Source organism: Capricornis sumatraensis, chromosome 3, assembly GCF_032405125.1.
Source record: "Capricornis sumatraensis isolate serow.1 chromosome 3, serow.2, whole genome shotgun sequence".
NCBI classification, from domain to species: domain Eukaryota; kingdom Metazoa; phylum Chordata; class Mammalia; order Artiodactyla; family Bovidae; genus Capricornis; species Capricornis sumatraensis.
Genome location: NC_091071.1, coordinates 70,809,026 through 70,831,171, shown reverse-complemented (window position 1 = coordinate 70,831,171; position 22,146 = coordinate 70,809,026). Strand labels below are relative to the sequence as shown.

Here is a 22,146-nt window from a genome sequence, read left to right as displayed (position 1 = left end):
TCAATTCAGTGCTATGTTTTTGAATTTTTGTCCTTTGGTGATTTTGCTGTATAGAATGTCTCCCACATGGCGTACCAGGGTACCGTGTAGTGTTGCTGAGGGTAAGAAGGCTTTGATGTGCCTTACAGAGAAGATTTGTTGTTAGATAAGCTTTGTTCAGGCTGTTACAGTGCTCTTGGCTGTGAATTCAATAGTAATGAATCAATAGTATGGTATATCCGGAAAAGATAGAGGAAATTTGCTGGTCTGTACATAAAGTTATTACAAAGAGTGCTAAAGTAGCATGTAATGTATATGATTGAAGCTATGGAATCACCATTTAAATCACAGTTTAATCTTGTGTCTATCATCTAATTTTGGTTTTATTTTATTTTTATAGTTTAAAACAGAGTGGAAAATTCCCTGGAAATCCTTGGCCACCCTATAAGAAAAGGACACCACTCCATCCCAGCTATAAAGGTCTCATGAGACTTCTGCACTGTAAAACTTTGCACATTGTGCTCTTCACTCTGCTTTACAAGGTACAGTAGCGATTTGACTAAGAAGACTAGATTAACGTTTATTACCATAATTCTTAAATAAAAATGCCAAAAGAGAATATTAACATAAAAGTACCATTTATAAAGCAAAAGTGTATTTATATATTTAAGATGCGTGAGGATATGTCATAATCACATGTATGTGAATTGTATTCTTGTAATTTCAAATCTAAGTTGGAAAATAACAGAGTTACACCATTTGTTATGGGAAACTATCCATCTTTTCAGTTTCAGACAGGAATTATACAATTAGATATAAAGGAAAAAAAAACTTGTTTCTTCTAATTAGAATTTGAAAAATTAAAAATTAACTTAAAAGTAAAAATTATGCCTATATGTTAACAAATTTCTAATCACTACATATATGATTTAAATTATTTAAGAAAATTAATATATTAAATTTAGTTAGCAGACGTTTTTGTTTTTTTCTTAATGTTTGAGATATAAACAAATATAGCTTTTAGATTTCTGTACCGTCTATTCTTTTTAACTCTACCCCATGATCAGTTTTTCATTTTACTTGCAAAAATTACTCCTGTTAGAATTTTAGACATGGCCCTCAAAAAAACCAATTGAATGGTTTATTTTCATTAATTTCTAAGAAAATTATTCAGTAAAGTAATTTAAAATGTTCTTTTTTTAATTAAAATGGTAGAATATTTTTCTTATTAAAAGGATATTTGTAGTTTTGATCTTTTATAGACATTTTTCAGTGTTTACTTAGTGCCAGATTTTGTTTCAAATGCTTTGTGTACACATATACACTTTATTTTAATTCTAGTGGAAATCCTTATGAGTGACAGTTCTATTTTTATTCTCGTCTTTCAGATATGTTTTTTAAACATTTTATTATGTATTTTTGGTTGCACTGGGTCTTCATTGCTGCATGTGGCTTTCTCTAGTTGGGGCAGTTGGGGACTAACTACTCTTGGTTGCGGTGTGTGGGCCTCTCATTGTGGGGGCTTCTCTTGTTGCAGAGCACAGGCTCGGTAGTTGTGGCTCATGGGCCTAGCTGCTCCGCAGCATGTGGAATCCTCCTGCACCAGGGATCGAACCTGTGTTCCCTGCAGTGGCAGGCGGATTCCCATCCACTATACTACCAGGGAAGACCTCAGATATGTTTTTTTGAGTTTTAGAGGTTAAATAACTGAATAAGGTGAATCAGTCAGTAAATCTTGATTTAAAAATTAAAGAAGACTACTGCAAATGATTTGTGTCCTTTCAAGTTATATTTTTTCAACATTTTCATTTGCTTACTATAAGAATATTTCCTCAAAAATAGAAAGGCAGTATTTAGTTGTTACAAGATTACTATGAATAAGTTTTAAAAATCTCAATTTTGTAATATCATTCCTGACTTTATGATTATGAAGAACCTTTAATTGACATTGCATTGGCAGGTCAACTTTCTAAAAAGCAATGTCAGTAAACCATTTCATCTCCTGCCATGTTTAATATTAAAAAACTTTAATATAGAACATGTTAATAAAACTCTCCTGAAACCATCCTCTCTTTTATTGTAGTACCTAAAAAAAGTTTTTTTGCTTCCTTAACCTTAAAGTTACGCATTTGAAGCTGTAAGATGTAACGCCACAGGTTTTCAAGCTAAAGTTTATTTGATTTTAGCTAATAATGCTTTATTTATTAAAAGGAGGCAGAATAGTAATGGTATGCAGTCATTGGAAGTCTGAAATCTGTGTTCTAGTGTTGCTTACGCTAGCTGAGTGTGTGGCTGAACCTTGGTTTCCTCCCTGTAAAGTCTTGGGTTAGAAAGGATCACCTCTATTGCCTGTCAACCTTCAGTCCCCTCTTACTGCTCTCCTGTTCTTCCCACCGTCCGTCTACACCACCTCCCTACTATTTGTTGAACACCAGCTGTTAGATACTATTTGAAGCAAATTAAAGATGTTAATCGTATAATCCTCACAATAATTCTGGGCTATTATTCCAGTTTTAAAGATGAGGAAACTTAAGACCAGATGTTGTTCAAGATCAAATAGCTTAAGTATATTCAAAATTTGTTTAAAAAATCAGGTTTTTAAAAGGTTTTGAAAGTGTTCTCCTCATCATTGTGCCACACAAAATACGAATGGAAAAGTCTTCTCAGTAGTCAGATTGAGCATTAGAAAATCAGTGCACTGAAAGTCTTAAGTTTTTAGTCACAGTAGATTAGCTCCTAAGTGACTAAGGCCTTTCCAAGCCCTCTCTGCTGTCTGGGCAGTTTCTAGGAGGCTCAGCCTAGACTGGCCTCCCTCTTGTTCTCCCTAGTCTCACCTGCGGCTGACAGTGCCGCTCCCCACAGAAGCTCTAGTTTGACTGGCTGGCTTTTTTTTTTTTTTTTAAATAATGAAGACAACAAGATGGCTACCAAGCTGTTTTTTCCTTACGGTATTTTATGTGTCTTCCGGTTAATCGTTTGTTGCATTATACTGAATGAGTGATTGGGATAGGTTAGCCCACCGAGTCCTGCATAAAATGTGTAAGGCTTGCATAATCCATTTATAAGGTCAGATTTGTCAGTATTTCCTCAGTGCAACCTGTCTCCTAACCACTTTATTCCTTTTTCGTTTCTTGTATAAACCACACGTTGCATACACATGCACACAGTGTGTGCCAGAACTGAGCAATGAACACTGAGTGCAGAACACTCAAGCTCAGGACTGTAACTTTAGAGACAGATTTTAAGAATATTAGTGTTCCATACACAATTATTTTGCTCCCAATTATATACCAGGTGCTATGCTAACACATTTGAATGAACTGTTCTATTTAACAAACATTTATCTGATATCCTTGTAATCAGGAGAAAAGTGTCAATCACTTAGGATGTAAAATATTCCTGTTAAATTACTTTATTAGATACTGGTATTTTTATAATAATTGTTTTAGTGGATTATTTAATGTGTTAAACTTTAGCTGATCAGTGAACTAATGATTCTGAACATTGCCTAAAATATTGTGTAATCCTGGGAGGGGAACCTGTTTTTTAGGTTTTAGTTTGTCTTTTCACCAAGGTATATGTTTACTTACTTACATATCTGATTATGATATGTATAACACATATATGTATATATAATATGTATAACATATGTATATATTATATATATATATAACACATATATGTATATATAATACATATATATTATGTTACATTGGTCTATAAGGTTAAAATACTTTTTGATATTTAAGTGAAATATGTTTTATGGAAAAAAGTAATATGGGGCATTTTTTTCTCTTTTTAAAGATTTTGATGGATCATCAAAATCTTTCAGAACATGTACTCTGTATGGTTTTATATCTGATTGAATTAGGACTTGAAAATTCAGCTGAAGAGGAATCAGATGAAGAGGTAAGTAGTTTTTTATATTTTTAAATGTTAAAGTTGTGATATGCCTTAATGAAAGGTTGCATGTCATCTTGAAGGTATTTATTTTGTCTGAGTATCATACTTAGAAAAAAACCTTAGGAACTTGGAAAAGGCCCTTTTAAATCTTCAACTACATATGTTCTTTTAGAGATTTCACTAATATATAAAACTCCCATTTATAGAATTATTGAATTTGAAATTTGTAATTCTTAATATGTAGATCTAAGAAAAGTTGTTAGTGCATATTTGTGCTGTGCTCAGATGCTCAATTATGTCCAACTCTTTGTGACCCTATGAGCTGTAGTGTGCCAGGCTCCTCTGTGCTTGGGATTCTCCCAGCAAGAATACTGGCATGGGGTGCCATTTCCTCCTCTAGGTGATCTTCCCAACCCAGAGATTGAACCTGCATATCCTGTGTTGGCAGGCAGGTTCTTTACCACTAGTGCCATTTTTGTAGTTACTGGTCAGGAAGATCCCCTGAAGAAGGAAATGGAAACCCACTCCAGTATTCTTTTCTGGAAAATCACATGAACAGAGGAGTCTGGTGGACTACAGTCCATGAGGTCAGAAAGAGTGGGACATGACTGAGCAATTGAACTACACACACACACACACACACACACACACACACACACACTGGTAAATAATTATGTTAGGACTTCAGTCTAGAAATTCTAATAATTTGATTAGGGATTTTATTTTTGAATAGCAAATTCTTTCTGTAAAGATTTTAAGTTAGTGGAGTAAGATTTGTTGTAAAGGAGAATGTTTACTTGAGAATATAAGTTGTTAATGTGTTTCAGGACTTTAAAAGTATCATTTCCATGAAAGTAATTGTTAGTTACTACAAATTGATTTTACAGTTAATTGATATTTTTCTCATTCCCTCCATACAAAAAGACAACAGCAATAGACAGACAAGTGAAAAGGCTAGGCAGTACTTAGTAGTCTTAAGCTGAGTCAACATATATTCTTTCATAGATACTAAAAAAATCATTAATATTCCTCTAAGTCAGACTTTTGATAGATTTTTCAGACTTCCTTCCACAGTTAGTCCAAATTAGCGTTATTTGACTGCATTATGAGTTATTTTTAATGGGTGGTGAAAAGTATCCTGTACTGCATATTTCCAAATTGAAAAATGTATTTTCTTCTGGAGAAGTTTAGCTGACTTCCATGTTGGCATCGAGCAGTTTGTTTTTAAATTTTCTGTTTGCATTTGGTTTTATTCGTACTTCGTAGTTCGTAAATGTGACTTTAAGGGATTAAGGGATATAACAGGCAGTGAACTATTATTTGGGCTTGTCACATCTCCATTGTGTCTTGGACCTGACTGACAAGATTTGTATTCATTATGTGTATGTTTCAGGCATCAGCATGTGGACCTGAACGTTGTCATGACAGTTGGTTTCCTGGTAGTAACTTAGTATCGAATATGCGACACTTTATAAATTATGTTAGAGTGAGAGTTCCAGAGACTGCTCCAGAAGTGAAGAGAGACTCACTTGCAAGTACCAGCTCTGACAGCTTGGGATCTTTACAAGTAAGTGTAAAAGTGAGAACAAAAAAGGGAAAGACTTCATTATGTTAGGGTGTGTCATTTAGATCATCTTATCATATCCTAGGGCTTCCCTGGTGGCTCAGTGGTAAAGAATCCGCCTGCAATGCAGGAGACGTGGGTTTAACCCCTGGGTTGGGAAGATCCCCTGAAGAAGGAAATGGCAACCACTCCAGTATGCTTGCCTGGGAAATCCCACAGACAGAGAAGCCTGGCAGGCTGTGGTCTATAGGGCTGAAAAGAGTTGAACACGATTTAGCAACAAAACAACAACAAAAACAGTCATATCCAAAAAAAACATAAATGTGGTTATAGATAACTTTAAATTGTCCTTTATATCTAAGCAACTCTGATATATCTAAGCAACGTCTACCTCACCCATCTTTTTCCTTTAATCTGCCAGAGTTCTCGTCGGCCTAAAGTTCTTCAAAGAGAGGTAGATGTATATTATACTTGCATTAACTAGCAATGTGGGTTTAACTGGAAATGGGGACAAATGCTGAAGTATTTGTGTGTATATGTGTGTGTTTAATTAATATGGTTAGAATAAAAAAACATTTAATGTATGTGTGCATTCTTTTTAAAATGCAGTAATTTTGGCTTTATTTTTAAAGAAAATCCACATTATTGAACTTAAAAAATAATACTGCATATTTAATAGTGAGCTTTTCTTAGTAGTGTTGGTATTTTGGGCCAATTATAAGAAGCACATTTTGTTCTGTTTACATTTAGCATTGTTACTAACATCTTAAAAATGAATGTTTCTGAAATCAAAATAAATTTTATCTTTAGTTGCTGGTGGCATGCCATTCACAACCCCCACTTTTTTTTTTTGCTTATATGATAGTTAATTAACTGATAAAATAAGTCCACAAAAAGCTTAAACTTATGTTGTGTATTTGGACTCATTTAAAAAATAAGCTCTCTTATTGCATGTAGCTTAATTAACTTATAAAAAGCAGAAATGAAGAATCTTGAAATGACATGGCAAATAACTAAACTTAAATACTTCTAATTCATACAGTCTAGATTTTTGCAAGTAAAGAACATTGAATCATACATTTCTTATTGAAAGAGTTCATTTGTAGGAACTTTGTCTTTGACAGTATGCTTTTTCTGTGAACACCATAAAGAATTTTGATTAAAATATTGCAGTCTGTAAGAGGCAGCTTTTGCCTCTAATGCTGGTAGAGGGAACTTTGACAAACAGCTTGGACATTAAAAAAAAATGTATATGAAGTTCATAAAAGCTCAGCTGATTGAAGCATTGTTTCTCTGCTTGCTTAAAAAAATTTAGTGAAATCTATTAAACTGACTTGTATCTTAATTAAAAGATGATTTCTAAGAGCCCTAATGTAGTTTGATTGCTTTAGCAAAAAGGCTATTTTGAAGATTAATTATTGAGAAAAATAGTTTAAAAAAATCTGTTCAATAAATATATTAAATATGAATAATTTTTCATCTTTTTATTTAATTTTAGTAACTTAAAGCATTTATGTTAGAAGTAATTTTCAAACTTTTAAAGTTCTTAAAAAATGAAATTAATTAGCATTTGAGATTCTTTAACTTGGAAAAAAATTAATTTATGATTTTCTTAAGTGGATGATATCATGGTCTTCTAGAAGTTAGTCAGGAATATAGTATTCTTGATGAATGTCGGATAGCTTTGATTCCTTAAAACTGAGGAAAGTCTTAGTTTATGATTCCTTGTGAATATGGCTGTAGATACTACTGAAGCTTTGTCTTTTTCCCTGATAGGCTTAGGGGGGTTGCAAAAGAAGTGTTACTATGGATAATCTCCTTTTTCCTCATTGTTGTTTCCAGATTGAGTGGGACTAAGTATATTTGAGAGAAGTCAAGGGGCAAATTTACTTAAAGAACAAATCTATTAAATAAATCTTTGGATGAAACTTTGATCATATCCTTTGGAAAATGTAATGCTAATGTATTTTAAAACTGACCCTGAATAACCTTCTCTTGATTTTTCTTTCTTTCTCATTTGAATGGTAGAATTCTGGTACAGCTCAGGTTTTCAGCTTAGTAGCAGAGCGCAGAAAGAAGTTTCAAGAGATCATCAATCGCAGTAACAGTGAAGCAAATCAAGTGGTTCGTCCAAAAACTTCAAGTAAATGGTCTGCGCCTGGTTCAGCTCCACAGTTAACTACAGCCATTTTGGAAATTAAAGAAAGTATATTGTCTTTGTTAATTAAACTTCACCACAAACTCTCAGGAAAACAAAATTCCTACTATCCTCCTTGGCTTGATGACATAGAAATTTTAATCCAACCAGAAATTCCTAAATATAGTCATGGAGATGGTATAACTGCAGTAGAAAGAATTTTACTAAAAGCTGCATTGCAAAGCAGAATGAACAAACGCATCATTGAAGAGACATGTAGAAAAGTGACCCCTCCTGTGCCACCCAAAAAGATTACTGCAGCAGAGAAGAGAACACTGGACAAAGAAGAAAGGTAATTTTTATTTTTAGTGCTTTAATGTATGATGCAGTTGAAGATTTTATATTACCACCCCCACCCCCACTTTTGTTCATCTGAGGCTAGCTATAATCATAACTGAACAGTTTGTAAGAAGAGGGGAATCAAAGATAGTCAGTGCCTGTATGTTTAGCATGCTTGAATTGGTTGAGTTTCTGTTCAGTGGGTCAGTTGCGTCTGACTCTTTGCGACCCCATGGACTGCAGCACGCCAGGCTTCCCTGTCCATCGCCAACTCCCGGAGCTTCCTCAGACTCAACGTCCATTGAGTCGGTGATGCCATCCAACCATCTCATCCTCTCGTCCCCTTCTCCTCCTGCCCTGAATCTTTCCCAGCATCAGGGTCTTTTCCAAAGAGTCAGTTCTTCACATCAGGTGGCCAAAGTATTGAAGTTTCAACTTCAGCATCAGCCCTTCCAATGAATATTTCCTTTAGGAAATATTGAGGAAATAAAAAAATTTAGAACAGGACTGATTTCCTTTAGGATTGACTGGTTTGATCTCCTTGCAGTCCAAGGGAATCTCAGGAGTCTTCTCCAACTTCACAGTTCAAAAGCATCAATTCTTCAGTGCTCAGCTTTCTTTATAATCCCAACTCTCACATCCATACATGATTTCTGGAAAACTGTAGCTTTGACTAGATGGCCTTTTGTCAGCAAAGTAATATCTCTGCTTTTTTTTTTTTAATTTTTTTTTATTTAATTTAAAAATCTTTAATTCTTACATGTGTTCCCAAACATGAACCCCCCTCCCACCTCCCTCCCCATAACATCTCTGTGGGTCATCCCCATGCACCAGCCCCAAGCATGCTGTATCCTGTGTCAGACATAGACTGGCGATTCAATTCTTACATGATAGTATACATGATAGAATGCCATTCTCCCAAATCATCCCACCCTCTCCCTCTCCCTCTGAGTCCAAAAGTCCGTTATACATCGCTGTGTCTTTTTTCCTGTCTTGCATACAGGGTCGTCATTGCTATCTTTCTAAATTCCATATATATGTGTTAGTATACTGTATTGGTGTTTTTCTTTCTGGCTTACTTCACTCTGTATAATCAGCTCCAGTTTCATCCATCTCATCAGAACTGATTCAAATGAATTCTTTTTAACGGCTGAGTAATACTCCATTGTGTACATGTACCAAAGCTTTCTTATCCATTCATCTGCTGATGGACATCTAGGTTGTTTCCATGTCCTGGCTATTATAAACAGTGCTGCGATGAACATTGGGGTACATGTGTCTCTTTCAATTCTGGTTTCCTTGGTGTGTATGCCCAGCAGTGAGATTGCTGGGTCATAAGGTAGTTCTATTTGCAATTTTTTAAGGAATCTCCACACTGTTCTCCATAGTGGCTGTACTAGTTTGCATTCCCACCAACAGTGTAGGAGGGTTCCCTTTTCTCCACACCCTCTCCAGCATTTATTGCTTGCAGATTTTTGGATCGCAGCCATTCTGACTGGTGTGAAGTGGTACCTCATTGTGTATCTCTGCTTTTTAATATACTATCTAGGTTGGTCATAACTTTTCTTCCAAGGAGCAAGCATCTTTGTATTTCATGGCTGCAGTCACCATCTGCAGTGATTTTGGAGCCCCCCAAAATAATATCTCACTGTTTCCATTATTTCCCCATCTATTTTCCATGAAGTGATGGGACCAGATGCCATGATCTTAGTTTTCTGAATGTTGAGTTTTAAACCAACTTTTTCACTCTTCTCTTTCACTTTCATCAAGAGGCTCTTTAGTTCTTCACTTCCTGCCATATGGGTGGTATCATCTGGGTATCTGAGGTTATTGATATTTCTCCTGACAGTCTTGATTCCAGCTTGTGCTTCATCCAGCCTGGGACTGACCCTGACATTAAATTACTACTCTAGACCTGAAGACCCCTTTGGAAAAGTTGCTGTTATTTCTGTGAGGAACCTAATAATTGTCCTGCTATTTTATTTTAAAGTAAAGTATTCAACTTTAATATCTTCCCTGTTAGCTCAGACAGTAAAGTATCTGCCTGCAGTGCAGGAGACCCAGGTTTGATCTCTGGGTTGGGAAGATCCCCTGGAGAAGGGAATAGCAACCCACTCCAGTATTCTTGCTTGGAGAATCCCATGGACAGAGGAGCCTGGCGGGCTGTAGTTCATGGGGTCATGAAAAGTCAGATACAAATGAGCAACTAAGCATGCATGCACAAACCTGTAGATCCCTTTGGAAAAGTTGCTGTCTGTTACTACTGTGGGAAATCTAATAATTCTCTTGCTATTTAAAAAAAATTAATTCAACTTTAAATGATAGTAGAAAATAAAAGAAAAATTTTACTAATCCTTAAAAATTTGTTTTAGTTTCTTGTAGTGATTTCCAGTCTTTCCTATATATGATCACAAATTGTTAAACAAGAAGTGTTTTAAAACTTTGATGGTTTTAGCTTTTGAAGCTTTAAGTTGCTTTTAATTTGTTGTTAAATCATAATATTAATAAAACGTCTCCATTTTTCTTTGAACAGTGTTCTGTTTACCAAGATAAAGGAGGATAGGTGGCTCAGGATTAGCGGTAAAATTGACTTGCTCAGTTTTGTATGTTACTGAGTTTAAGGAAGGCATCCAGGTGAAGATGTCCAGTTAGATACAGGGTTAGAGACTTAGGTGAGAATTCTTGAGTTAGAGCTACAGATTTAGGCATATAGGTAATAGTTAAGAGCCTTGTGTATGGAAGAATATGGACAATAAAAAGATGAGAACATTTAGTATGAAACTCAAGGGGAAATCATAAAGGGGAATAACTAAGGAAGGAGCACCTATAAAGGTAACTCAAAACGGGATGGTTAGAGTGAAATAAGAGGAAAGCTGCAGAGAATGGCATTAGGGAGGCATAAGAGGAGGAGGTTCAGAAAGGAAGAAAGATTGTTAAATGCTATGAAAGTTTAGTTAAGATTGGCAGTCCCATTTGATTAGTTAGGAGGTCATCCTTTGGTAACTGTAACAGAAGCAGATTTAATCATACATAGCTGTTCTTCATTTTTGCTGTAATTTTGTTACAGATAATTTTAATAAAAGTATGCACAAAACTTTTAGTACATTAAAAATTTAGGAGAGTTCTTATTTCTCACAGTATTTTATAAATAGAAGTTGTTATATAGTAACATAATTTAGGTGAAAGTTCATTAACTTTGAATTGGTAGCTACCTAGAATTTAATGGGCTTCCCTGGTGGCTCAGAGGGTAAAGCGTCTGCCTCCAATGCGGGAGACCCGGGTTCGATCCCTGGGTCGGGAAGATCCCCTGGAGAAGGAAATGGTAACCCACTCCAGTATTCTTGCCTGGAAAATCCCATGGACAGAGAAGCTTGGTAGGCTACAGTCCATGGGGTCGCAGAGAGTCGAACACGACTGAGCAACTTCACTTTCACTTTCACTAGAATTTAATAGATATAATTGGAAAGTTAAAAATGAGGTAAATTTTTTTTGTTGTTAACTAAAATTAGTCCTCTTCTAAATTGGTCTTCTTTTGTTTTGGTTATAGAATAATGTCTTTTTATTTTTTAAGGAAGATAAAAACATTCAGTGAATCAAAACTTATACTATTTGGTTAAAGGCATTTTGTCATTATTATTCATAACAGATATAGATACTAGAGGACATAATTCAGATGCCTTTTTTTTTTACAAAGGCTCTAATGCTGTTGTAATAAATAGTAACCTAAAAATTTAAGGCTTTTTTTGTTATGGGCCTGTTTCCTTTTCGCGATGGTATTATTGACAAGGACTTGAAACTAATTCTGTAGCAGATAGCTAATGATTAAAATGAATCAGCTTGAATCTCGCTATGCGTCTCACATTTTTTTTTTTTTCTCTATTTAGGGTTTTGGGTTAAATTTCATAATAAAGGCAGAATAGTTTATATACACTTAATGATCTATTCCCAGGTACCTCAGCTATAGACATACTTGACATCGGTTTCATGATAGAATGATGGTGGTTTAATCCCTAAGTCATGTCCCACTGTTTGCAACCCCATGGGCTATAGCCCACCAGGCTCCTTTGCCCATGGGATTTCCCAGGTAAGAATACTGGAATGGGTTGCCATTTCCTTCTCCAGGGGATCTTCCCAACCCAGGGATCGAACTCGAGTCTCTTCCATCTCTTGCACTGGCAAACGGATTCTTTACCACTGCACTGCCTGGGAAGCCCTCATAACCTATTAACTCCATAGAAAACTAGATACAAATAGAAAACTCTAGATGGTTGTAACCGTATGCAACCTTAGTATGTCCACGTCTTAGGTCATAAGGGAAAATTGCTGAGTTGTATGAATGTGCTAGAACTTGTGTCTTTTGGTTAATGGTCTTTATGCACATTTATGTCCAAGTTTAGAAAGGAATAACCTAAATTATGAAAAAATTCACAAGGGAAAAATAACAATACTCCTTTTCTAGAAATCATAGACAACTACTAGAGAAATGCATTGTTAAGAACACAATTTAAAATGATACCCATTTAATTTTCTTGTTTCTGTTGAAGTCACCTGGTGTGACTGAGTCTCTGCTCAGAGTCTCACAGACTAAAGTAAAGTTGACAGACCTAATTATCTATAATTTATAGTAATTCCAGAACAGAAACGAATTCTATTTTAAAAAGTTATTTATTTATTTATTTTTGGTTGTGCTGGGTCTTTCGTTGCTTTGCTAGTCCAGAGAGTAGGGGCCGCTCTCCAGTTGTGGGTCGGGAGTCCACACCGCGGTGGCTTCTCTTGTTGCGGAGCACCGGCTCTAGGGGCGTGGGCTCTAGTAGCGGTGACTCGCAGGCCCTAGAGCCAGGGCTCGGTCGTGGTGGCACTGGGGCGTAGTTGCTCTGCGGCATGTGCCGTCTTCCAGGACTAGGGATCACACTTGTGTCACCTGCATTGGCAGGCAGAATCTTATCTACTGTGCCACCAAGGATGTCCTCAAAATGAATTTTAATACCAGTGCCAATCAGTTTTCTTAAGAAAACCTCAAGTATAATTGATTGGCACTGGTATTAAAATTCATTTCTAGGACTTCCTTGGTGTCACAGTGGATAAGATGATTCCGCTTGCCAGAGCAGGCGAGATGAGTTTGGTATTCAGATTTGTTACTTGAAATAGTATTTTGTGAACCTATATATTCTAAATGTAAACGTACATGTACATATTTAAACGTCAGCTGTAGAGTGCATAACTCATTGTTTTAATTAAAGAAATGGTGAAACTTACTAGTTTATAAAGGAGTAGTATGAAGACCAAACACATATTCTATCACTGTTACTATTATTTAAATATTTTTGGAGGTCTCATAGGCCTTTGAGCATCTATAGTACATTTTTGTTTGTTTCCGTTTCTTCCTTAGTGACAAATTTTAGTCCTTTGATGATGGGTTTAATTTTTAAAACCTTTTTATTTTGAAGAAATCGTAAACTTACAGAAATGTTTCAAGGATAATACAAAGAACTTTCTGGATCATTTTAGAGTAAGTTGTTTTACAGTGGAATATTTTAGTGTAATACTTCAGTGCATAGCTTTTAGAAATAAAGGCATTTTCTTATATAATCACAATACACCTTTCAAAATAAAGGAATTAGCATTTTACTTAGTATGATAAAATCCTTAGATCCCAAGTTTTAACAGTTGTTCCAGTAATGTTGGTTATAGCAGAAAGATTCTGTCCAGAATCACTCATCATGTTTTCTTGTTGTATCTCTTTGATTTCCTTCAATATGGAATAGTCTTCCCTTTTCCTTTATTTTCTTGACCTTGGCACTTTTGAAAATTACAGAGCAGTAAGTACTGTAGACTATCCCTCAGTTTGGGCTTGTCTACTTTTCCATTATGCTTGGATTTGGATGATACATCTTTGAGAGCAATATCAAAAAAGTGTTGCTGGGGAGTTTCCTGGTGGTTTAGTGGTTAGGATTCTCGGCTTTTGTTGCTGTGGCCCAGGTTCAGTTCCTGGTTAGGGAACTGAGATTCCACAGCCCCTGTGGCCCAGCCAAAGAAAAAGAAGGCAGAGGGGAATGTTGCAGTTTTGTTTTGACTGCATCCCGTCAGTTGTCACGATTTTAATTTGTTTCATCACTACTGATTAACTTTGATCACTTGGTTATGGGAGTATCTGTTAGACTTCACTGTCAAGTTACTCTTTGTAAATATCCTCCCCTTCCTCACCTTTGTAATCAGTATGTGTTAATAATTTGTGGAGAGATACTTCGAAATGCTGCATTATTCTGTTCATCGTTTCAGTTCATTCATTTATCTGCTTGTATCAGTTTCGAGTTACTGTTTTTACTGTTTCGAGTTACTGTTACAGATTTCTGTTTTACTTTATGAGCTATAATCTGCTCATTAGTCATCTTGATGCTCAGATTGTTTTATTTATTTTATTTATTTATATTATTTTATTTATTTATGTTTTTAACTTTGCAATACTGTATTAGTTTTGCCATACATTGACATGAATCCACCACAGGTGTACATGAGTTCAGATTGTTTTAGATTTGACCAGTGGGAGTCCCTTCAAGCTGGTTTCTGTAGTCTTTGTATTTCTCTCCCCACCATTCTTTGAGCATTTTCTTATTTTCTGGGCCAAGAAGATAGCCCAGCTTCATCTTGTGTTCTATATTAGACATTTGTCTGAAGAGTCTTGGTTACTGTTAGTAGAGAATGTTACTTAGAAACCAGTCTATGCACTCATTCTAATGAGCTCACTCACAGACTCTCTTAGTGGGCAAAAAGTGTGTGCACAAGATGGGGATATAGTGAGGGGAGAGAGAGGTATTAAAAACTATGACTGTGAGTTCAACTTGATAATCCCAGTTCTAATCCAACACCATAGTATTTATTCATCTTTTCTCTCTTTTCAAATTATAATCTCTAGTCCCACAGTGAGAAACCTGATCCCTATAATCCTTAATAGTGTTAATTTTTTATTAGTTCCCTCGTATGTAACCAGTTCCTTATAACTTTTCCCTGCAGGAATGCCCTCCTGTGCCAGGCTATTGGGTCTTGACACCCTGTCCTAGGCCACTGTGTCACCTTCCATATTCAGGGAGGAAGGAGACAGGAGTGGTTTTTAATATTTTTAAATGGCTAATGTCTTTGGGAGTGAAGTTTGATGAGAAGACTGAGTGATCACCCTGGATGACAATATTTTGGCTTAAATATAAAAATATAAGAGTTGTTTTTACAAAATAGATAATAAAATAAGTTTTCTTATGTGGACCCTAAATTATATTTAAGGTAAATATTAGTAAAGGAATGTTAAAAATCTCTTGAACTGTATTAGCAAATATATGTAACTTAGGGTAAACTGATACATAGTACTTGACTTTATAGATGTTTGTGATTATCTCCACTAAATGGGTGGGAGGAGATGTTTGAATAATCTTAAAATTACTATTATCATTCCATTCTTCTAAATTCTATCTTTTGTATCTTTGAATCATTTCAGATTAATAACTGAATTCTTTTAGGATTCCCATAGAAATTACTTCATAGAATCTCAGTTTAATAAAATTCATTTGTAGTAGATAGATACAATGAATAGTCATTAAAAGAAACTGCTATAGTGTATTGCATCCATCATGTTTTTAATATCCTTTGTATCATGGGCTATAATAAATTCCTTTTTGAGTTTGTTCCAAATGAAAAATTTGTCTTTCCCGATGAGTTAATATATAACGCACCTTTTAATCTTTTTTTTCCTTCCTCTTCCTCCTCTCTTGTGTTGAATTATTTTATTGCCCTTACCTTGCTGGGGGTAGAATTTTATGCTTATTAGTATTGCTAGCATCTTTAAATCTGGGGAAGCCTCTCTCCTGTCTTTATTAGTTTACTTTTATTTTTTTATACATAAGTTACACTCTTTTTTTTTTTTTTTGCAGTTAACCTCAGATTAAAATGCTCTTTGGAAGTAGATAAGGGATAATTAATATATAGAATAAAGTGAATTTATTGATTTTCTTTTACTTCAAGAAAATAAGCCAAATTTGTACTATTGTGTAGTAGAAACTAAAAACTTCCTGGCTCTTTGTTAATCCTCTTTTAGGAGAGACCTTTTCTTAAGGTAACAGTAAATCTGACTATTTTTACCTTTTAGATTCTATTCATAGCTTAACATAATAGTTTCTTCTAGCAATGAGCTTCCTATTATTTGTACCTGGGGTTAAATTATGAGTGTTAGCTAAAGCTCTTCTTGCTCTTGCTATGAATTGACATATACTTAGGAAATTGTGTAGTTGGAAAATTTTTTGTCAACTTTAATTATTATTTCACATTTTAAAGTAAATTTTTTCTTTAATTTTTACCTGTTACACCTAGTGATTTTCAGACCATTTTAAAGCAGCAGAATCCTTTAAGGACAATAAAACTTTACATGAAGTTTAAAACACAATACAAAAATTTGGTTGTTCTTAACTGTGTGACAGGGACCCTTTCATACATTATTTACTCCTGAAAGATAGTAGATATGTCTTAAGTGTTTCTGGTACTTAACACTTTATTTCTGTTTAATATAGGCGACAAAAAGCTAGAGAAAGACAGCAGAAATTGCTTGCAGAGTTTGCATCACGACAGAAAAGCTTCATGGAAACTGCCATGGATGTTGGTAAGTCAAAATTTATTAGCTTAGAACACTCATACTTAGAGTTATTACCATGGTACTTATCCAGTCCAATCATCCGTCAGTTTTTAACATTATAGACAGATGATTTCTGGTCTTTATTTAAACAATGGAGTGATGGAAGATCAGACCTAGGTGGTCCATTCTGTTGTTGAGTTAGCTGCAGTTGTTAGAAAGTTCTTGATGGTAGTAATACAGTAGTATTCTGCTGCTCTCTTCTGTTAAACTGCCCTTTAGATTTATAAGGTTCATCAATATGAACTTACTTATTCTGATTTTTTCCTGTGAAATTATTCTAAGATCCTTAAAATAGTTTTCAGATACTTTGAGTTTCTCTTGTTGTTTATACATTCATTGTTTCTTAAAATCAGGTGCACCTCTCATTTCCATTAGGATTAGTATTTGCATTTTACAATGAGAGAGGATGCCATTTTCCTGTGTGATAGTAGATTGCTGTGAGTAATCTTTTACAGAAATAGGAGAATTAGATTAAATCTCGACTAATCTGTCTTCAGTTAACAGGATACTCCTTTCCCTGACTACTTCTTGCATTTCAGTGATTTCCCTCTCTCTTTTTTTCAATTTTAGACAAAAATGCTGACATACAAGAATGTATGTTCAAACATGCAAATACATTCTCATGCACATAAGCACACATAACTGATGTTCAGAAGAGGAGGGTCAGTCCAGATTTCGCATGTGTTCTAAACCATCAACAGTGGAGTTTATGTTCAGGATATAACTTTGATGTAAAGTATACTAAGTTCTGTTCATTGGATTAACCGATAGCAAGTCAGTTCTTGTGTGAAAGATGACGACTTAGTTCATGATACTGCTTTTCCTTCTTCTATGTTTTCTCTTCCTCCTTCTTTCCAAAAATGGATACTTAAAATTTTTTGGTTTTTACGCATTAAAGATAATTATAATGTCTATTAACTGTTCTATCTATAGCCAGTTTCTTCATATCTCTTCGTATAAAATGAACTAATAGGCACCCCTATCTTTCATTTGTCTTTTCATCATCACTACCTTCTGCTTTTTAGAAGTTACTTGTTTTCTTTTTTAACATATCTTTTTATTTATTTATTATTTTTGGTTGTGCTGGGGCTTTGTTGCTGTGTGCTCGCTTTTCTCTAGTTGCAGTGAATGGGGTCTACGTTACGGTGCATAGGCTTCTCAGTGGGGTGGCTTATCTTGTGAAGCATGGGCTGTAGGCACACAAACTTCAGCAGGCAGACTCAGTAGTTGTGACCTGGCAGGCTCCAGAGCGTGGACTCAGTAGTTCCTGTGCACAGACTTGGTTGGTCTGCGGCATGTGGAATCTTCCTGGACCAGGGATCAAACCTATGTGCCCTGCATTAGCGGGTGGATTCTTATCCACTCTACCACCAGGGAAGTCAACCACCAGGGAAGTCAACTTGTTTTCTTTTAAATGAACATTGCTAACATTTTACTTTGCAATTGCAGTCAAGTCTTCCATTCAAAGGTTTATTCTAAATGTTGAAAAACATTCAAGATAACTTTTTGAATGCTGTTGATTTCAGGGCTAAATAATAGCCTGCTGCTGCTAAGTCACATCAGCCGTGTCTGACTCTGTGCGACCCCATAGACGGCAGCCCACCAGGCTCCCGTCCCTGGGATTCTCCAGGCAAGAATACTGGAGTGGGTTGCCATTTCCTTCTCCAATGCATGAAAGTGAAAAGTCAAAGTGAAAGTGAAGTCACTTAGTCGTGTCTGACTCTTTGTGACCCTATGGACTATAGCCTACCAGGCTCCTCCATCCATGGGATTTCCCGGGCATGAGTACTGGAGTGGGGTGCCATTGCCTTCTCCGAAATAGTAGCCTAGTATTCATTTTTTTTTTTTTGACTCCAGTGACCTGACTCCTAGACCGCATTAAGGAGATTGTATTTAGTACATAGCCTCTTTTCTTACAGTCTTGGAATTGCTTAAACTATACCACCCTTTACTCATTTCTATTTGTTATAGTCTTTTATTTTTTCTGAAGTTTCCAACTACCTTTTTTTCTAACATGCCTTTGTGATATCCCTGTTATTCTGCCCACTCAATCATACTGTCCTTTGCATAGAATTCTGTCCCAGTCTGGTCCATTTGCTCTGTAGGCATGCTGTACAGCTATTACCTTGGAATTTTCCTTTTACAGGGTTTATCTGATGTTTCCTGCATCTTCTCTCTTTTTGGAGGTCTTGTTTTATTGGAGTGCAAGTATATTCCCAGAAATGCTTGTGCTGGAAGTTAAACTTTCTAATTCTTTTTATTTCCAGATGGGACTCTGGTTTGCTATCATGCTTGATTGTTCATTTGGATGAATGTGAAATTCCCTGTAAATACACATTTTTTGTTACACCTGATAAAGGACTACTCCCTTGTCTTTTACCATTAATTTGATAAAAAGTGTAGTGGTAATTTGATTCTTATTTCTTTGTGAGTTAGCATTTTTTTTTCCCTTTCCTCTGACACTTTTATAACTGTTTGATTCTTAGAGATATGAAGTTTTATGATATGTATCTAGGTGAATCTTTTTCATTCTCCTTAGTACTTAATGGACCTTTTCAAGCTGAAAAGTCATGTATCAGAAGCTCTGAGAAAAATATTTCCTAGGATTTTCTTGATAACTAGTATAGCCATCTTCCAAGATGACCCTCCATGATCCATACTACCTAGTTTTTATGCCCTGCGTGCTCTACTCTGACATTGTGTCAGAATTGGTGTTCATGACCACTGGGGCATGGCAGAAGTGATGATATGTCATTTCCGAGATTAGGTTATGAAAGATATGGTGACTTCTGTCTTGACGGCTTTTCTCTCTCTCAGATTACTTATTCTGGGGAAAGCCAGCTGCCATGTTGTTAGCAGCCCAGTGGAGGAGCCTAAGTGGTTAGGGACTGAGGCCTCTGGCCAGCAGTCCTGTGAATGAGCCTGAATGTGAATCTGGCAGCCCCAGTCAGGTTTTTAGATGATACTGTCCAGCTGTTTGTTTAATAGCGATCTCACAAGAGATCCTGAGCCAGAACCATCAAGCTAAATTGCTCCCAGATTCCTGACCCTCAGAAAACTATTGTTTTAGGCCACTGAATTTTGGGTAATTTGTTAAACAGCAGTAGAAAACTATTATAATACTTTTCCCCATATATTTTCTTTATTCTCTTTGATGGGACTCTGATTATTTGGATATTGGATCTCTTAGATTGATGTTTTAATCTTCTGTGTCTTTTTTATATCTTCTTGCTTTACATGCTTAGAGGTTTGTTCTCTTTAACATCTTGGTCTTTGTCAGAAGAATTTGTTCTAAAATCTTTCTGAATGTTTTAGCGCTCTCTCAATTATCCTTTATCCTTCTGAATTGCTTAGAAATTTAAGTTACTCTTTTATGTTGGTTAGTTTCCCTCGTTTGCCTGATAATTCTTGATTCCTCTGAAAAGATCGTCTGTTACCCTGCTGAGGTCTAAATAGGTTTGATCCTAGTAATTGTCTTTAGCCTATGTATGGATGAGGCGGGTTGACTCTCAGACTTAGATCTCGGTGGGAGGATTGCCGACTACTCTCTTTAGGCCCCCAGATGTTAACATTCAATTAGAAAACCCTCTTACTCTCCAAGCAGCATGTTCAGTTCCTTTGAGAAAGTCATTTTTTTTCTCCTTAAGGTAAATGCCAAATTATCTGAGTGCTGTATCAGTCAAAGTTGGGGAGGGAATGGGTTGCTGAGTAGTGAAGTTTTGTACATAGACTTCTGATTAATTATTCTGCTTTCAGAATCACTTGATGCTTAAGACTCCTATCCTCTGCCTCACTGACTGATTCTGAGCCCAGATTTGACATTCTTCTAACGGACCTATCAGTTCTTCCTTTCTGTAACTTTCTCATAATACATACGTGGTTGGAGCTATTACGACTTTCTTGTATTGTCAGTGTGTCTCCATCTCCTCTAATCTTTTGGAAATTTTACTGACGTCTCTTATTTGTTGGTTGGTGAAACTCTTTCATGATGCCATCATTTTTCTGTATTCTTATGGGAATATTTCTTTATGTATACCTTTACTTTTATTTCAGTGATTTTTTAAAAGGAGTGGAGATAAAAGTATGTGCTCAGTCTTCAGTCTTGATTAGCCACTCACTAATATTTGCTATTATAATGTATAAAGTTAAAATTTCTGTTATTATAAAAGCATTAAATTTTTATTATGGAAACTTAGAAAACACATATAATCAAAAATAAAATAATACCTATATTTTTACTATCAGATTTCCTAATCTAGGCTATATCCTTACAAATCTTTTTCTGAGTATATTTGTGTATAAAGGTATTTTTTAGCCAAAATGAATTAATTTCATACGTGCTGTTTATTCTTATGAAAAGTTTCAAATATACAGAAAAACTGAAGGAATAGTATTACAGATTACCATGTACCATTTCACCTAGTTAACATTTTCCTTAATTTGTTCTTTCGCTCACTCTCTTTCTTCCTCTACTAGATGAAGTAAGTTATAGACATTATGATACTTTACTCCTAAATACTTCAACATACATATCCTAGGATTTAGAATATTCTCCTACTCAAGCACAATACACCATATGCAAGCAAATTACTTTTTCTTTCAAGTAAAGAAAAGAGCTTCAAAATACCAACCTGGGTATTACGTTAAACAGTGAAATCATTGAATTAAAATTAAAAAAATTTGAAATTGTTTACAGACCATTTTATCCGTTGTTAATTCTACTAAAGGTAATAGTCAAAAGCTCTGTGTTCTGAAGTCACTTGAGAGCAGCATTTTGGGGGGAGTTAATGTAACGGTTTGATTAACAGTTTGATTTGTTTCTTTGCAACCTTAGGAGTTAAGAAAAAAAGCTTAGTGAGTACTGTTTTTAGAAATTGTTTTTATCTGTTGCCTCCCACTCCCAACTGAGATAAAACAAAAACAATTTTCTGAGGAATTGATTAAGCAAAGTATCCAGAAGAGGTTAGGTAGTATTGTCTTGAACAGGAGAATGGCCACCTCATTCCCTGAGCAGATGGGAGAGGAGAGGGAAAGCATGGATGGAGATAGAGGTAAGTTCTTTTAGGGGTAGGGAAAGTGGGAACTTCAGGTGATCACTCAGTTGCTTCAGTTCACAGGGCCAAGTAAAAGGTGAGTTTTGCTGAGTGAAAAGAATACCATCTGAAGTTGGGAGAAGCTGCCAATGAAAGTGGGAGATGTTGCTCATCCAGGCTAAGTATAAAAATTGATAAGCAATCCTTAGGGTCCAGTTATGTTCAAGATCATAAATTTGAATGTCATTAGTCTGCAAAGTTATTGACTTGCTGTCCTAAATCTTACTACTTTTTGGAAGGTTTGATCTTTTTTGGCAGTAGCCAGGGCACAGGAACAGCAATTGAGGGATCAGGCAGACATGATTGCTAGCAAACAGAGGCAATTCACAGAAGTCATCAGGATAAAGGGCTCCACTCTCGCCTAGTCCCGGTTCTTGCATGCTGCAGTGGTGACAGGTGAGGTGATAGAGATTCATGAGCGTTTGGTTTATTTGTGTTGATTATGGCCATGCCAGTG

At 35.6% G+C, this 22,146-nt stretch overlaps 1 protein-coding gene across 1 annotated transcript in view; it reads left to right on the top strand.

Moving 5' to 3' along the window:
• Positions 1 to 22,146, top strand: part of UBR3 (ubiquitin protein ligase E3 component n-recognin 3) — a 196,147-nt gene that overhangs the window by 99,310 nt on the left and 74,691 nt on the right. Inside the window, exons 20-24 of the mRNA XM_068967177.1 lie at positions 380 to 521; positions 3,784 to 3,888; positions 5,276 to 5,449; positions 7,475 to 7,935; positions 16,475 to 16,563. Coding sequence (XP_068823278.1) covers positions 380 to 521; positions 3,784 to 3,888; positions 5,276 to 5,449; positions 7,475 to 7,935; positions 16,475 to 16,563 — 971 coding nt within the window. The remainder of the gene's footprint in view (positions 1 to 379; positions 522 to 3,783; positions 3,889 to 5,275; positions 5,450 to 7,474; positions 7,936 to 16,474; positions 16,564 to 22,146) is intronic.